Source organism: Octopus sinensis, linkage group LG30 (assembly GCF_006345805.1).
Source record: "Octopus sinensis linkage group LG30, ASM634580v1, whole genome shotgun sequence".
NCBI lineage: Eukaryota > Metazoa > Mollusca > Cephalopoda > Octopoda > Octopodidae > Octopus > Octopus sinensis.
In genome coordinates, this window is record NC_043026.1 from 10,441,089 (window position 1) to 10,458,953 (window position 17,865).

At 39.4% G+C, this 17,865-nt stretch overlaps 4 protein-coding genes across 4 annotated transcripts in view; 1 reads left to right on the top strand and 3 right to left on the bottom strand.

Annotated features, from left to right (window-relative positions):
• Window positions 1–11,104, top strand: part of LOC115226582 (zinc finger protein 665-like) — a 128,683-nt gene extending 117,579 nt beyond the window's left edge. The window contains exons 5-6 of the mRNA XM_036515255.1: window positions 4,241–4,664; window positions 10,180–11,104. Of these exons, the coding sequence (XP_036371148.1) occupies window positions 4,241–4,664; window positions 10,180–10,895 (1,140 nt within the window). The 3' untranslated portion in view covers window positions 10,896–11,104. The remainder of the gene's footprint in view (window positions 1–4,240; window positions 4,665–10,179) is intronic.
• LOC115226337 (zinc finger protein 271-like) overlaps window positions 1–17,865 on the bottom strand; it is a 478,512-nt gene that overhangs the window by 229,408 nt on the left and 231,239 nt on the right. The gene's annotated exons all lie outside the window — the stretch shown is intronic.
• Window positions 1–17,865, bottom strand: part of LOC118768553 (zinc finger protein 239-like) — a 225,563-nt gene that overhangs the window by 20,857 nt on the left and 186,841 nt on the right. The window lies entirely within an intron of this gene.
• LOC118768551 (protein krueppel-like) lies at window positions 14,750–16,301 on the bottom strand. Its single transcript, XM_036515318.1, has 2 exons — window positions 15,933–16,301; window positions 14,750–15,260 (listed from the first exon to the last, which is right to left on the bottom strand). The coding sequence occupies exons 1-2, from the start codon at window positions 16,150–16,152 to the stop codon at window positions 15,076–15,078; spliced, it is 405 nt and encodes a 134-aa protein (XP_036371211.1). The 5' UTR covers window positions 16,153–16,301; the 3' UTR covers window positions 14,750–15,075.

Below are 17,865 nucleotides of genomic sequence, written 5' to 3' on the forward strand. Positions count from 1 at the left end.
AGCCCCACAGTTATTCCTCACTGTTTTCATTACTTTAGACATTTGAGGTGAGTGCAATTGGGCGATGGTATGCGTAGCCATATTTCGTCTGCCGTTACGTTCTGAGTTCAAATTCCGCCAAGGTCAACTTCGCCTTTCATCTTTTCGGGGTCGATAAATTAAGTACCAGTTATGCACTGGAGTCGATATAATTGACTCAATCCGTTTGTTTGTCCCCTCTGTGTGTAGCCCCTTGTCGGTAGTAAAGAAATAGGTTTTTTGGATTGAAAGAGTTACCATTCTTTGGAATGGGACATACTGAAAAAATCTTCAACGAATATCCTTGTAGTGAGTGAGAGATTATGGTTCATTTTCACTGAATTCAGTTGTTATTTTGATGGTTAAATCTGTCCTTATTATAGTGTGTCTTTTAATATAATTCATCTTTTATTATTTATATAGGCTAAAAGAGCGCCGAGCTGGCAGAATCGTTAGTGCGCCGGGTGAAATGCTTGGCGGTATTTCGTCTGCCGCTACGTTCTGAGTTCAAATTCCATCGAAGTCGACTTTGTCTTTCATCCCCTTGGGGTCGATAAATTAAGTACCAGTTACGCACTGAGGTCGATGTAATCGACTTAATACTTATGTTTGTCCCCACTATGTTTAGCCCCTTGTGGGTAATAAAAAAAATATGTATTTCGTCTGTCGCTACGTTCTGAGTTCAAATTCCCTCGGTCGACTTTGTTTTTCATCCCTTCGGGGTCGATAATTTAAGTACCAGTTACGCATTGGGATCAATGTAATCGACTTAATACTTATGTTTGTCCCCACTATGTTTAGCCCCTTGTGGGTAATAAAAAAAATATGTATTTCGTCTGTCGCTACGTTCTGAGTTCAAATTCCATTGAGGTCGACTTTGTCTTTCATCCCTTCGGGGTCGATAAATTAAGTACCAGTTACGCATTGGGGTCAATGTAATCGACTTAATACTTATGTTTGTCCCCACTATGTTTAGCCCCTTGTGGGTAATAAAAAAAATATGTATTTCGTCTGTCGCTACGTTCTGAGTTCAAATTCCCTCGGTCGACTTTGTCTTTCATCCCTTCGGGGTCGATAAATTAAGTACCAGTTACGCATTGGGGTCAATGTAATCGACTTTATACTTATGTTTGTCCCCACTATGTTTAGCCCCTTGTGGGTAATAAAGAAATAGGTATTTCGTCTGCCGCTACGTTCTGAGTTCAAATTCCGCCGAGGTCTACTTTGCCTTTCATCCCTTCGGGGTCGAAAAATTAAGTACCAGTTACGCATTGGGGTCAATGTAATCGACTTAATACTTATGTTTGTCCCCACTATGTTTAGCCCCTTGTGGGTAATTAAGAAATAGGTATTTCGTCTGTCGCTACGTTCTGAGTTCAAATTCCGCCGAGGTCTACTTTGCCTTTCATCCCTTCGGGGTAGATAAATTAAATACCAGTTACGCACTGGGGTCGATAGAATCGACTTAATATTTATGTTTGTCCCCACTATGTTTAGCCCCTTGTGGGTAATTAAGAAATAGCTATTTCGTCTGTCGCTACGTTCTGAGTTCAAATTCCGTCGAGGTCGACTTTGTTTTTCATCCCTTCGGGGTCGATAAATTAAGTACCAGTTACGCATTGGGGTCAATGTAATCGATTTAATACTTATGTTTAGCCCCTTGTGGGTAATAAAGAAATAGGTATTTCGTCTGTCGCTACGTTCTGAGTTCAAATTCCGTCGAGGTCGACTTTGCCTTTCATCCTTTCGGGGTCGATACATTAAGTACCAGCTACGCACTGGAGTCGATCTAATCGATTGGTCCCCCTCCCCCCAAAATTTCGCGCCTTGTGCCTAGAGTAGAAAAGGATTCTGTCCTCTTCGCATCACAACAAGAATGAAATAAATTCAACCTCAGCTAAATGGTTTGACAAATATTTAAAAAAAAAGAGAAAAGGGGAAACAATTCGATGTCACTCCATAAGAGGGAAGTGACGTCATTGATTCTATAGGAAGAACTAAACTCTAATCCCTAGAGAGTGGTATTGAGTATCCTTGTTTTCTGATCCCTGAACTGAATAATGTTGTCATGTTTATATAATAATTGACAAAGGAATTACGGTGGAGAGGATCAGCGAGAAGAAGGTGGACGATAGGGGACAAGAAAAAAAGGTGGGGACACTGGACAAAAATTGGAAACGGAATTCAGGAATTTAGAATGAAATACAAGAAGACCCTTACCCAGCCCTGGGACATTGGTGATTGATTTCATAGATCGATTGATTGGACTCCCTACATATCCACGTAAATTCTAAAGTAAGATCAAAAACCATAAAAATAAACTAGCTTTTGACGGTTTTATAGATATTACAGAATTATGATGCTAGGTGTTTACTCTCTTTTACTCTTTTACTTGTTTCAGTCATTTGACTGCGGCCATGCTAGAGCACCACCTTTAGTCGAACAAATCGACCCCGGGACTTATTCTTTGTAAGCCCAGTACTTATTCTATCGGTCTCTTTTGCCGAACCGCTGAAGTGACGGGGATGTAAACACACCAGCATCGGTTGTCAAGCAATGCTAGGGGGACAAACACAGACACACAAACACACACATACATATATATATATATATACATATATACGACGGGCTTCTTTTCAGTTTCCGTCTACCAAATCCACTCACAAAGCATTGGTCGGCCCGGGGCTATAGCAGAAGACACTTGCCCAAGATGCCACGCAGTGGGACTGAACCCGGAACCATGTGGTTGGTTAGCAAGCTACTTACCACACAGCCACTCCTGCGCCTATTATTTTCCATTATTTTGTCAAACCCCTGTATTTTATTGTCCACTAATCTAAATAATATAACACAATAATAATGATAATAATAATAATGAAATTATTGTATACAGTGCTCAGGTGCACCACAACTTGTCAGAAAGTGTGTATAAAGTATATGCAGTAAAGTACAAATGTCTGGGAAGTGAACAGTGTATGAGTCAGATACATGCTTGTGTGTGTATGGAGGGGAGAAAATCAAGTGTAGTGTTGGCGAATCTCAGGAAGCATAGAAGTTTTGAAGGATGCAGTGCTCCGACAACTAACAACTGATGCCGGCAGTTTGTTCCATGCTTCAGCAACTCTCAGCGTGAAAAAATGTTTCCTGAAGTCATGGGAGCTGTGCTGTTTTCTGACTTTGTAAATATGTCCAAGGGTGTTAGATGGGTGGAGTTTGAAAAGGTGCTCAGAGTTATTGTTTGTAAGATGGTTAATAATTTTATGGGTGTCTGCATATGCCGTAATGTACAAATATCTGGGAAGTGAACAGTATATGAGTCAGATACATGTTTGCGTGTGTATGGAGGGGAGAAAATCAGGTGTAGTGTTGGCGAATCTCAGGAAGCATGGAAGTTTTGAAGGATGCAGTGCTCCGACAACTAACTGTTCCATGCTTCAGCAACTCTCAGCGTGAAAAAATGTTTCCTGAAGTCATGGGAGCTGTGCTGTTTTCTGACTTTGTAAATATGTGAAGGTGTAGCTGTATTTAACAAATATGTAAGCTACACACATGATTCAATGATGCAAATTTTAATAAATTAAAAAGTTCAGTTGTTCAAGTAAATGTTTATTTCTAAAGTTTATCTCTGTAGAAATGTTGTAAGATTTTCCCCCATTTAACAGTATTTTTAAGTAGCCTTTATATCTTACACTGTTGTTTATTTATTATTTCAGAATATCAAATAAATTTGACATAACATGATATATTCTCAATATATATCATCGTTTGAAGACCAAGGGAATATGTTGTCCAGAACAGATTTATGAAAAAAATTTCTGTATATCTGTGGTAGAATCCTGTGGAATATTTGCTCTGAACTGAGATTCTTTGCACTAGTTCTGTACATAATTGTCTGGAATGTCTATGAGCTGAATATGAGTTAATTCAACATGGATAAATTTACAAAAGTATTGATTAGACAAGAAATATTTGTATTGGGGAAACTGCAAGAACAAAACGAAGAAGTGTATATGGTGATTTGAGAAGGAAAATTATGGAAAAAAGTGTGAAATTTGAGCATTTGATTTTGCCTAAAGACATGATTAAAGGGAGCAGAAGATTGTCATATGATTGTGACATCTGTCAAAAATCTTTCTCTGAAAAAAGACAGTTAACGAGGCACATACGTATTCATACAGGAGAGAAGCCATATCACTGTGATGTCTGTGGTAAATCATTTTCGCAAAGTAGCCACTTAACTATACATGTACGTATTCATACAGGAGAGAAGCCATATGTCTGTGATTTCTGTGGTAAATCATTCTCTGCAAGTAATGACTTAAGCACGCACAAACGTATTCATACAGGGGAGAGACCATATCATTGTGATATTTGTGGTAAATCATTCTCTAAAAACGTTACCTTAACTACACACAAACGTATTCATTCAGGGGAGAAACCATATCACTGTGATATCTGTGGTAAATCATTCTCTAAAAATGTTACATTAACTATACATAAGCATATTCATACAGGAGAGAGGCCATATCGCTGTGATATCTGTGGTAAATCATTCTCTGCAAATAGCGACAGAACTAGACATGAACGTATTCATTCAGGAGAGAAGCCATATCATTGTGATATCTGTGGCAAATCGTTCTCTGTAAGTTCTCAAGTTGTTGAACACAAACGTATTCACACAGGAGAGAAGCCATATCATTGTGATATCTGTGGTAAATCATTCTCTGTAAATAGTGCCTTAACTAAACATAAACGTATTCATACAGGGGAGAAGCCATACTTGTGTGATATCTGTGGTAAATCATTCTCTCGGAGCAGCAACTTAAATACACATGTACGCATTCATAAAATGGTATGACTGCACCCTTATTAAAATTCATTAGAAATATTTTAAGCTTCACCTAAACAGGGGGTTGCCCTGTGTGTTTTAGCCATCACAATAACTAATCCACTCATTGTGTCTCTCCTTTTAGGCTGTCCATTTACAGCTGGTATACCTTCTCTGATACAAACTCCTTTAGTTTTTTGTTTCAGCATCGAGGGATATGTCAAAGTTCCTCTAAAGAGAAAAAAAAAAAAAAAAAGGAAAAGCTCTAATGAATAACTTTAAATGTGTTCTAACAGGAATGGATGTACGGCAGTGTTTGATAACAGATTCTCAACAATATATTTCATATCACCACAACTCTATCTACATTGGTGAGATATTCAGACCAATATTGTTATATTTGGGTGGAGTCATGATTAATAAAGTCTATAAACACCCTTACTAGTTGTAGTTTGTTTTTATTTCTTTTGAATTTTGTGTTCCAGTCTGAAAGCAGTTGTTTATCCTATGTACAGCTCTCTGAATGTTTTCTAGGAAAATATTTTGTTGGGACAGAAGCAAACATCAATTGCTGAAGAAAATGAAGTGAAACAGACAACCAACAACCAGTGTGGGTCATTATAAGCCTTATTCATTATGAATCTCGCCATGTTTAACAACGTTTTTCATATTACTCGCGTATAATCCATGTAACATCATCATCATCATCATCATCATTTAGCGTCCGTTCTCCATGCTAGCATGGGTTGGACGGTTCAACTGGGGTCTGTGAAGCTGGAAGGCTTCATCAGGCCCAGTCAGATCTGGCAGTGTTTCTACGGCTGAATGCCCTCCCTAACGCCAACCACTCCGTGAGTGTAGTGGGTGCTTTTTACGTGCCACCCGCACAGGTGCCAGACAGGGCTGGCAAACGGCCACGAACGGATGGTGCTTTTACGTGTCACCGGCACGGGGGCCAGGCGAGGCTGGCAACAGACACGAACGGATGGTGCTTTTACGTGTCACCGGCATGGGGGCCAGGCGAGGCTGTAACATATTTTCAGAAATGGTTTATTTTGACACTGTTTTTCCCATCCTGCTCTTTCCTTTTTCTCCACTAGTCCACCTCGAATATAGTTTTGGGATGATCACACTCTACCCTTTCTCTTCTAAGTGTAGTAACCTTCAACATCTACTTTGCGGCCCTCACTCTGCCTCCTTTTCTTTCATAGCCCTCATCCCACGGCCTGTTTAATGGTGATCAGTGAGGTGAAAGTGGGATCGAAGGGTTTAAAGAACATTACTGTGTCTATTATATCCAGCGTTAAGGCGACGAGCTGGCAGAAATGTTAGCACGCCGGGCAAAATGCTTAGTGTTATTTCGTCTGCCGTTACGTTCTGAGTTCAAAGTCGACTTTCCCTTTCATTCTTTCGGGGTCGATTAAATAAGTACCAGTTATGCACTGGGATCGATATAATCGACTTAATCTGTGTGTCCTCACTGTGTTTAGCCCCTTGTGGGTAGTAAAGAAATAGGTATTTCGCCTCCCGTTACGTTATGAGTTCAAATTCCGCTGAGGTCTACTTTGCATTTCGGGGTCGATAAATTAAGTACTAGTTATGCACTGGGGGTCGATGTAATCGACTTAATCCCTTTGTCTGTCCTTGTTTGTCCCCTCTGTGTGTAGCCCCTTGTGGGCAATAAAGAAATAAGGAACGTTAGCACGCCGGGCAAAATGCTTAGCGGTATTTTGTCTGTTTTTACGTTCTGAGTTCAAATTCCGCCGGGGTTGACTTTGCCTTTCATCCTTTCAGGGTCGATTAAATAAGTACCAGTTACGCACTGGGGTCGAAGTAATCGACTTAATACCTATGTCTGTCCTTGTTTGTCCCCTCTATGTTTAGCCCCCTGTGGGTAATAAAGAAATAGGTATTTCGTCTGTTTTTACGTTCTGAGTTCAAATTCCGCCGAGGTTGACTTTGCCTTTCATCCTTTCGGAGTCGATAAATTAAGTACCAACTGCGTACTGGAGTCGATCTAATCGACTGGCCCCTTCCCCCAAAATTTTGAGCCTTGTGCCTAAGGCAGAAACAATTATATCCTGCGTTGATACCATCGACTAATCCAATCCAATGAAATTATGCTGTGCTTGCACCTAAATTAGAAGTAATTTAGACAGCAAAAGCATGACCCATGGTCTCTGCTCGTCGTCTTATCCGTCGTCTTTTAATTTTGTCCACTTCGCATCCCCAACACGAACTAAATTAATTGAGCCGTTTCTAATTACTTATTTCTTTACTATCCACAAGGGGCTAAACACAGAGGGGGCAAACAAGGACAGACATAGGTATTAAGTCGATTACATCGACTTCCAGTGCGTAACTGGTACTTAATTTATCGACCCCGAAAGGATGAAAGGCAAAGTCGACCTCGGCGGAATTTGAACTCAGAACGTAACGGCAGACGAAATACGGCTACGCATTTCGCCCGGCGTGCTAACGTTTCTGCCAGCTCGCCGTTTCTAATTACTAAAAAGGGAAACAACTCCATGTTTCTAGGTTTAGTGACGAGTAGTCCTGGCAAAGAGGAAGTGACATCATTATATCGTATACGAAGAACTGACCTCAAAGCACTACAGAATGCCGTTCAGTATTCCCTCTGTGTTGTTGTTTAATTGGATTTCAGGCTAGATCCCTAATCTGAATAATATTGTCTTAAATTCTATAATAATTGACAAAGGGATTACGCTGGAGAGGATCAGTGATAAGGAAGTAAGATGTTAGAATGAGACAGATTGCGTGGGAGAGTAAAAAAAAGTGTGACAAGAAACAAGGTGGAAAGATTTGAAGCGGAATTCAGGAATTTGGAGTGAAAACCCCGAAGACCTTTACCCAGCACTGGGACATTAAGGATTGATCCATTGATTGGACTAAATTCCCAAGGTATTTTGCTGTTTCTTATGTACTATAAAACAATAATTAAGTCAGTTTAATTGGTCTCAATAACCAGAGGCTCCTCATTATCTTATAAAGTACTAGCAGTATCGCCCGGCGTTGCTCGGGTTTGTAAGGGAAATAACTATAAAGCATTTTTAGAGAGTTATAGCCAAAAAATATCAAAAAAATGCATTAAAAATGGAAAACAAATGATGGTACATTTTTTTAAAAATCGTTGACTCATCGTAGACATTTTTAGAGAGTTACTTCCCTTATATAAGAGCGAAAAAATGCATTAAAATGGAAAAAAATGATGGTAAATTATTTTTTAAATCGTAGACGCGCGCTAATACTCAGAAGGGCTCGATATGAATCACGACTATAAGATACCCGGTTTTGGTTAAACTGCACCGCAAAATGTGGGAGTAGTTAGGAATCTAAATCGAAGGGGACAGACACTCACACAACTACAGTTTTATATATATAGATTATTTACACATATACACGTACAAATATTCCCGAGCACGCTGCTCTATGATCACTTTCACACCTGACCTGTGGCGCCCCGTGCACCTGTCAAGTTGGGTGTCGATGGGATGGAGCGGATGAGCTAATGTGCCGCACAAACATTTCATCATTATAAACAAAATATGTGCAGGTTTTTCTTCAAGAGATTGCCGAACAGTCTTTCTTGGAGTCGAGGGACTACCATAGTATAAATATATAGTATATGTGGGTACTACTTAAGAAAAACTTATATATATTTGCAAAGAAGCCTTCACTTTCATCGCGACCTGGTGGTTACCGCCCGTTGACGAGGGACAACAATCCCGAAACTAGTTCGAGCGTATCGCTCAGGCTTGCGAGGAAGGGATGGCCTCCCTTTGCAAATACTCCAAGGACACAGATATTGTGTCTAGAGCCAGCTAGAGACGAAGATCTCTTGGGGCTATAAAGCTACAGTAACAACCCCCTCCCCAATGTGGTTAGGCATGATAAGATGGCTTCTATACTTTACAAAATAAATATTTTTTTACACAAAGTAAATAATTCAAAAAACAAAGTAAATAAAACACAAAAACACAAAGTAAATAGTTTTTTTAAACAAAATAAATAAAACACAAAGTAAATAATTTTTTATACAAAGTAAATAACACACAAAAACAAAAGTGCCACCAGTATGGGTGCCAGTCAGTGGCATCGGGGTTCGGATGGTGCTGGTCATCGGCAGCAGTTCGGATGGTGCTTTTTATGTGTGCCATCCAGCGTCAGATGGTGGTGCCACCAGTCTTGGCATCGGCAGCGTTCGAATGGTGCTTTTTATGTGCCACCAGTCAGGGGGTTCTGGCATTGGCAGCATTCGGATGGTGCTTTTTATGTGCCACCAGTCAGGGGGTTCTGGCATCGGCAGCGTTCAGATGGTGCTTTTTATGTGCCACCAGTCAGGGGGTTCTGGCATCGGCAGCGTTCGGATGGTGCTTTTTATGTGCCACCAGTCAGGGGGTTCTGGCATCGGCAGCGTTCGGATGGTGCTTTTTACATGCCTTCAGCACAGGAGCCAGTCAGGCAGACCTGGCATCAACCATGTTCAGATGGTGCATTTTGCATAGCACTGGCATCGAAGTCGGTCAGGGAACACTGGCTACAGCTAAAAATTTTGATAAATTAAAAAGTTCAGTTGTCCAGGTAGATGTTTATTTCTACAGTTTATCTCCTTAGAAACGTTCTAAATTTTCCACCATTGCATCCAAAGTAGTCTCTATATCTTACAGTGTTGTCTCTTTATTATTTCAGAATACCAAATGACATTGACGTAACAGAAGATGCATTCTTAATATTTATCATCCTATGAAGACCCAGGGAATATATTATGCAGAACAGATGTATAAAACTGTTTCTATAAATCTATGGTAGAATTGCTTTGAAATATTTGCTCTGATCTGAGATTATTTGAAGTATTTCTGTACTGACTGGAATATCTACAAAATATGAGTTAATTCCGGATGCAAAAATTTATAAGATCCATTAATTAGACAAAGGTAACACTGAACAGAAATGCAGCAGTAGAAATATTCCTAAGAAACAAACTTTTTTAAGAACAAAGCGAAGAAGTATATTTAGTGATTTGAGAGGAAAAATTATGGAAAAAAGTGAGAATCCTGAGGAATTAATTCTTCCTCGAGACATGGTAAAAGACAACAGGAAATTATTGTATGACTGTGATATCTGTAAAATGTCATTCTCTCGCAAAAGTAATTTAACTATGCACCAACGTATGCATACAGGAGAGAAACCATATCACTGTGAAATCTGTGGTAAATCGTTTTTGCGAAGTAGTCACTTGACAATACACGTACGTATTCATACAGGAGAGAAGCCATATGTCTGTGATTTTTGTGGTAAATCATTCTGTGCAGGTAATGACTTAGGTACACACAAACGTATTCATACAGGGGAGAGGCCGTATCACTGTGACATCTGTGGTAAATCATTCTCACAAAGTTTTGCCTTCACTTCTCACAAACGTATTCATACAGGAGAGAAGCCGTATCACTGTGACATCTGTGGTAAATCATTCTCTCAAAGTTTTGCCTTGACTTCTCACAAACGTATTCATACAGGAGAGAAGCCATATTACTGTGATATCTGTGGAAAATCATTCTCTAAGAATGCCACCTTAACAACACACAAACGTATTCATACAGGTGAGAAGCCATATGACTGTGAGGTCTGTGGTAAATCATTCTCTAAAAATATTTCCTTAACTACACACAAGCGTATTCACACAGGAGAGAGGCCATATCAATGTGATATTTGTGGTAAATCATTCTCTGCAAATAGCGACAGAACCAGACACGAACGTATTCATTCAGGAGAGAAGCCATTTCACTGTGATATCTGTGGCAAATCATTCTCTCTAAGTTGTCACTTAGTGGAACATAAACGTATTCATACAGGAGAGAAGCCGTATCACTGTGATATTTGTGATAAATCATTCACTGTAAATAGTGCCTTAACTAAACACAAACGTATTCATACAGGAGAGAAGCCATACTTGTGTGACATCTGTGGTAAATCATTCTCTCGGAGCAGCAACTTAAATACACATGTACGCATTCATAAAGAAATATAATTCCATCAATGTAAAAATTCGTAACAAATATTTTAAGCTCCATCACAGTGCAGTGCTGTCTTATGTTTTAGCTGCCACAACTAATTCACTCAGCGAGCTGGCAGAAACGTTAGCATGTCGGGCGAAATGCTTAGCGGTATTTCGTCTGCCATTACGTTGTGAGTTCAAATTCTGCCGAGGTTGACTTTACCTTTCATCCTTTCGGGGTCGATAAATTAAGTACCAGTTACGCACTGGCGTCGATGTAATTGACTTAATAGCTATGTCTGTCCTTGTTTGTCCCCTCTGTGTTTAGCCCCTTGTGGATAATAAAGAAATAGGTATTTCATCTGCCGCTACATTCTGAGTTCAAATTCTGCCAAGGTCGACTTTGCCTTTCATCCTCTTGAGGTCAAATTAAATAAGTACCAGTTACACACTGGGGTCAATGTAATCGACTTAATCCGTTTGTCTGTCCTCTATGTTCAGCCCCTTGTGGGCAATAAAGAAATAAATAACTAATCTACTCATTGTGGCTCCCTTTTTAGTCTGTCATTTACAGTTGGTAGACCTTCCCTGATCCCAACCCCTTTAGTTTCTTGTTGCAGCTTTGAGGGATATAGTTTACTGTCAAAATTCCTCTGAGTAACAAAAAACAAACGCACTCATCAATAACTATGAAAATATATTTACACAGGAATGGAGATACAACTGTGTCCGATAACATCCTCCCATTATTATATTTCATATCACCACAACTCTATCTACATTGGTGAGATATTCAGACCAATATTGTTATATTTGGGTGGAGTCATGATTAATAAAGTCTATAAATACTCTCACTAGTTGTTGTTTGTTTTTATTTCTTTTGAATTTTGTGTTCCAGTTTGAAAGCAGTTGTTTATCCTATGTGCAGCTCTCTGGATAACAGTATTTAAGGTGAGGATGGACAAATATAGAGAAGAGAAGAATCATGTTCTCTAGACCGGAAAGTCCAGATGTAGGGGCATGCCCTGTGGGTCATGTCGACTTTGCTGTTTAGGTAGGTACTCCATCTTTTTGTAGACAGATACTTATTCACAAAAGCCATTGGAGGAGGAGACATTTGTATTTGTGGTAAAAACAAAAGGTCTCTCCCTCAGAATGAAAGGCAGACTGTATGTTGCCTGTGTCCAAACAGCCATACTCCACAGCAGTGAAACATGGGCTGTAACAGCAGAGGACATGCAAAGGCTTGAAAGAAATGAAGCCAGTATGCTTTGCTGGATATGCAATGTCAGTGTGCATGTACAACAGAGTGTAAGCATCTTGAGAAAAAAGTCAGGCATCAGATATGGTATGCAAGAGAGACGACTGCACTGGTATGATCAAATAATGTGAACGGATGAGGACAGCTGCGTGAAGTGCTGATCTCTAATAGTAGAGGGAACATGTGGTGAAGGTAGATCCAGGAAGACATGGATGGGACAAGTTGGTGAAGCAGGATCTTTGAATGTTGGGCATCACAGGTGCATTGACTAGTAACTGAAACCTTTGGCAATATGCTGTGCTTTAAAAAGGCATGTCAGGCCAAGTGAAATGATAGTCATGGTCGTTGCCAGTGTTATGTAAAAGGCACCTGTGAAATCATAATTGTGGCCATTTCCAGTAGCATGATCTTCAAATGTTGGGCATCACAGAAGTGAAGGACAAGATGGTAAACCATGATCTTTGAATGTTAGGCCTGACAGAGATGATGACCAGTGACCACGACCTTTGGCAATATACTGTGTTGTGGCCATTGCCAGTGTCTTGTAAATGACCCCAGTAAAATCGTAGTTGCGGTCACTGGTGGTGCACCCATTCACTCTTGGAGTGGTTAGCATTAAGAAGGGCATCCAGCCATAGAAACCAGGCCAAATCAGACTGGAGTCTAATGCAGCCCCTTAGCTTCCCAGCTCTGGTCAAACCATCCAACCCATACCAGCTTGGACTACAGACATTAAATGATAATGATAATTGTACAGTGATGTTATCAGTGACCACTGAGAACACATTGCTAAGCCATTTATAATATAATATAATATAATAAGCCATTTACCTATAATATCCTAATATAAGCGATTTACCTATAATATCTATATAATTTACCCATAATACCTCTAATATCATAATATAATATAATATAATATAATAAGCCATTTACCTATAATATCAATAATTTACTGATAATATCTATATAATTTACCCATAATACCTATAATATCATAATATAATATAATATAATAAGCCATTTACCTATAATATCAATAATTTACCGATAATATCTATATAATTTACCCATAATACCTATAATATCATAATATAATATAAGCCATTTACCTATAATATCAATAATTTACTGATAATATCTATATAATTTACCCATAATACCTATAATATCATAATATAATATAATATAATATAATAAGCCATTTAGCTATAATATCAAAATAACTGCTCTTTTCTTATTTCTAGCAATATGTTTGAGAAGGCTAAAGATTGAGAAACTAAAAATATTTTGGGGGCCATAAACAACCATCAATTGCTATCAGAAAAGGAAAAAAAAAAGTGTAATAAAGACAAACAACTGGTGTGTGTATGTATGTAAGCTTTATTAATTACTAGCAGTATCGCTCGGCGTTGCTCGGGTTTGTAAGGGAAATAACTATATAAGCATTTTTAGTGAGTTATAGCAAAAAAATGCATTAAAAATGATGGTAATTTTGGTGTCTTCAAGCCATGAAGTCGTTGTTCTAAAAGAACGCTGGTCTCCTTGACAACGCTTTACGACGTTGATTTCCTTACACTCCCTTCCCCACTGCTTCACGAGGGAGGGAAGAAGGGGAGAAGCAAACAGGTGCAGGTGTGACCATGGACGCCAACTCCGCCGCCATCGACACATGAAAAATTATGCATTAAAATGGAATAAAAAATGATGGTAAATTATTTTTTAAATCGTAGACTCATCGTAGACGCGCGCTAATATTCAGACGGGCTCGATATGAATCACGACTATAAGATACCCGAATTTGGTTAAACTGCATTGCAAAATGTAGAAGTAGTTAGGAATCTAAATCGAAGGGGACAGACACTCACACAACTACAGTTTTATATATATAGATTATGTCTCACCACAAACATAGCAATACTGTTTTCAACAAACATTTTACCGAGATTTTTACACCACAAATTCAAAATCTGTGAAAAATTACTTTTATTGAAAATAAAAACAGGGGTAAAGTCTCACTATATTTGTAGTAATATAAAATTTAGTGTAGGGAGGTTGTTGTATCTGCTTTTCTTATGTGAATGGTTCAGTGGTTAGAGTGTTGGGCTCACTATCATGAGATAGTGAGTTCGATTTCCACACGCGGCTGCGTGTTGTGTTCTTGAGCAAGACACTTTATTTCACGTTGCTCCAGTTCACTCAGCAGTAGAAATGAGTTGTGATGTCACAGGTGCCACGCTGTATCGGCCCCTTTGCCTTTCCCTTGGATAACATCAGTGGCATGGAGAGGAGAGGCTGGTATGCACAGGCGACTGCTGGACTTGTGCCTCGGAGGGGAATTTTCTAGGTACAATTCCATGGTCATTCAGGACTGAAAGGGGTCTTCACCCTTTACATGGGTGGTATTGTTTTACATGTGGAGGCGCAATGGCCCAGTGGTTAGGGCAGCGGACTCGCGGTCGTAGGATTGCGGTTTCGATTCCCAGACCGGGCGTTGTGAGTGTTTATTGAGCAAAAACACCTAAAAGCTCCACGAGGCTCCGGCAGGGATGGTGGTGATCCCTGCTGTACTCTTTCACAACTCTTTCTTCTGTTGGCCTGCTCGCTTAGCCAGCGGGGTGGCGTCATCCGAAGGCTAAAACAATGCGAACGCATTGTGACCAGCGATGTGTAACTGCATCTGATGGACTGGTCGATCACGTGAACCCCAAATTATTCATAAGAGTTTTTGTTTGTTTCTCGGATTGTTTTCACAGTAAACACTATCCCTTAATGATGAAAAGAGGCAACTAACAGGGTTGATATCAGGGAGGGTCCACCAGCTGTAAATGACAGCCAAGAGAAGTGAGCCACAAGTGGATTAGTTATTGCTGTGATGGCTAAAACACAAGGGGCAACCCCCAGTTTAGGTGAAGCTTAAAATATTTCTTATGAATTTTAACATGGATGCAGTTACATTTCTTTATGAATGCGTACATGCGTATTTAAGTTGCTGCTCCGAGAGAATGATTTACCACAGATATCACACAAGTATGGCTTCTCTCCTGTATGAATACGTTTGTGTTTAGTTAAGGCACTATTTACAGAGAATGATTTACTACAGATATCACAGTGATATGGCTTCTCTCCTGTATGAATACGTTTGTGTTCAACTAAGTGACAACTTACAGAGAAAGATTTACCACAAATGTCACAATGATACGGCTTCTCTCCTGTATGAATACGTTTGTGCCGAATTATGCCACTACTTCCAGAGAATGATTTACCGCAGATATCACACTGATATGGCTCTTCTCCAGTGTGACAACGTTTGTGTTTAGTTAAGACAGAACTTTGACAGAATGATATACCACAGACATCACAGTGATATGGTTTCTCTCCTGTATGAATACGTTTGTGCTCAGTAAAAAGACTATTTACAGAGAATGATTTATCACAGATATCACAGTGAAATGGTTTCTTCCCTGTATGAAGATATTTGTGTTTAGTTAAGGCAAAACTTTGAGAGAATGATTTACTACAGATATCACAGTGATACAGCTTCTCTCCTGTATGAATACGTTTGTGTATAGTTAAGATGGAACTTTGAGAGAATGGTTTACCACAGATGTCACAGACATATGGCTTCTCTCCTGTATGAATTCGTATGTGTATTGTTAAGTGACTACTTTGAGAGAATGATTTACCGCAGATATCACACTGACATGGTTTCTCCCCTGTATGAACACGTTTGTGAGAGGCTAAGCCACTACTTACAGAGAAAGTTTTACCACAAGTATTGCAATGATATGGCTTCTCCCCTGTATGACTACGTTTATGTTTAGCTAAGTCATCAATCCGTGAGAATGATTTATCACAGATATCACAATGATATGGCTTCTCCCCTGTATGAATACGTTTGTGTTTAGTCAAGTTACCTTTTAGAGAGAAGGACTTTTCACAGACATCACAGTCATAGGACAAATTACTTGTTTCTTTTATCACATCTTCAGGAAAAATCAATTCCTGAAATTTTTCACTTTTTTCCATTATTTGCCTCCTCAAATCAATATATAGGGAGCTTGCTTCCTAGCTACATGGTTTCGGGTTCAGTCCCACTGCATGGCACTTTGGGTAGGTGTCTTCCACTATAGCCCCGAGCCGACCGGAGCTTTGTGATTGAATTCGGTAGGTGGAAGTTACTGCCGTGTGTGTATGTGTGCTTGTGCCTCTCCGAAAGAGAGAGAGAGGGATATATGTGTGTGTGTGTGTGTGTGTATATATATATATATATATATATATATATATATGTATGTATATTTGTTCTTATAGTTTATTCCTTGCAAATGTTTCTACTGCTGTATTTCTCTCCAAAGTTACTTTTGTCTATCAGGTCTTCTCTAAATTTATCCAAATTTAATTTGCACACAATTAATCTTGTAGACATTCCAGTCAGTGATGTCCAGTACTTTTGGCAATAATCTCAGATCAGTGCAAATATTTCAGAGGAATTCTACCATAGATTTAAAGAAAGACTACTACACATCTGTTCTGTATAGAATTTTCTTTTAGTCTTTAAAAGATAGATATTGAGGATGTATCTTCAGTTAGCCCAATGTCATATGATATTCTGAAATAATAAAGAAACATCAGTGTAAGATAAAGAGACTACTTAAAAATCACAGATACAACAATGGAAAATTTACATTTGTATTGAGATAAATTTTAGTAGAAATAAAGATTTACCTGAATGACTTAACTTGTTAATTTATTAATCCTTTAGCGTTTAAACCAACCAAATTCTGCTCAAAATATTCAATTTGTTTTATGTTCAAAGCAGCCAAATCTGGTCTTTTACACCTACCCTACAATGTCATTCTAAAGATATACAGTCACCTCAATGAAATTTTGAAGTTATGAAATCATGTATGATTAATTAAAAGAAATTTGGGAATAAGCACAGGAGTGGCTGTGTTGTAAGTAGCTTGCTTACCAATCACATGGTTCCGGGTTCAGCCCCACTGCGTGGCACCTTGGGCAAGTGTCTTCTACTATAGCCTCGAGCCGACCAAAGCCTTGTGAGTGGATTTGGTAGACAGAAACTGAAAGAAGCCTGTCGTATATATGTGTATGTGTGTGTGTTTGTCCCCCTAGTATTGCTTGACAACCGATGCTGGGGTGTTTATGTCCCCGTCACTAAGCGGTTCGGCAAAAGAGACCAATAGAATAAGTACTGGGCTTACAAAGAATAAGTCCCGGGGACGAGTTGCTCGATTAAAAAAAAGGTGGTGCTCCTGCATGGCCGCAGTCAAATGACTGAAACAAGTAAAAGAGTAAGTAAGCATTGAATGTGACGGAGTAATCCGAATGCGAAAGAGTTAAAATTTACATCAACCAAAACTTGTGCATAGCTTACATATTTGTAAATTGTGGAGGCACAATGGCCCAGTGGTTAAGGCAGCGGACTCGCGGTCGTAGGATCGCGGTTTCGATTCCCAGACCGGGGCATTGCGAGTATTTATTGAGCGAAAACACCTAAAAGCTCCACGAGACTCCAGTAGGGGGCGGTGATCCCTGCTGTACTCTTTCTTCTGTTGGCCTGCTCGCTTAGCCAGCGGGGTGGCGTCAATCGAAGGCTAAAACAATGCGAACGCATTGTGACCAGCGATGTGTAACTACATCTGATGGACTGGTCGGTCACGTGATCAGTAAATTACAGTTACACCTTCACATTGTGTAACATTATTACTTTGTATAAAGAAA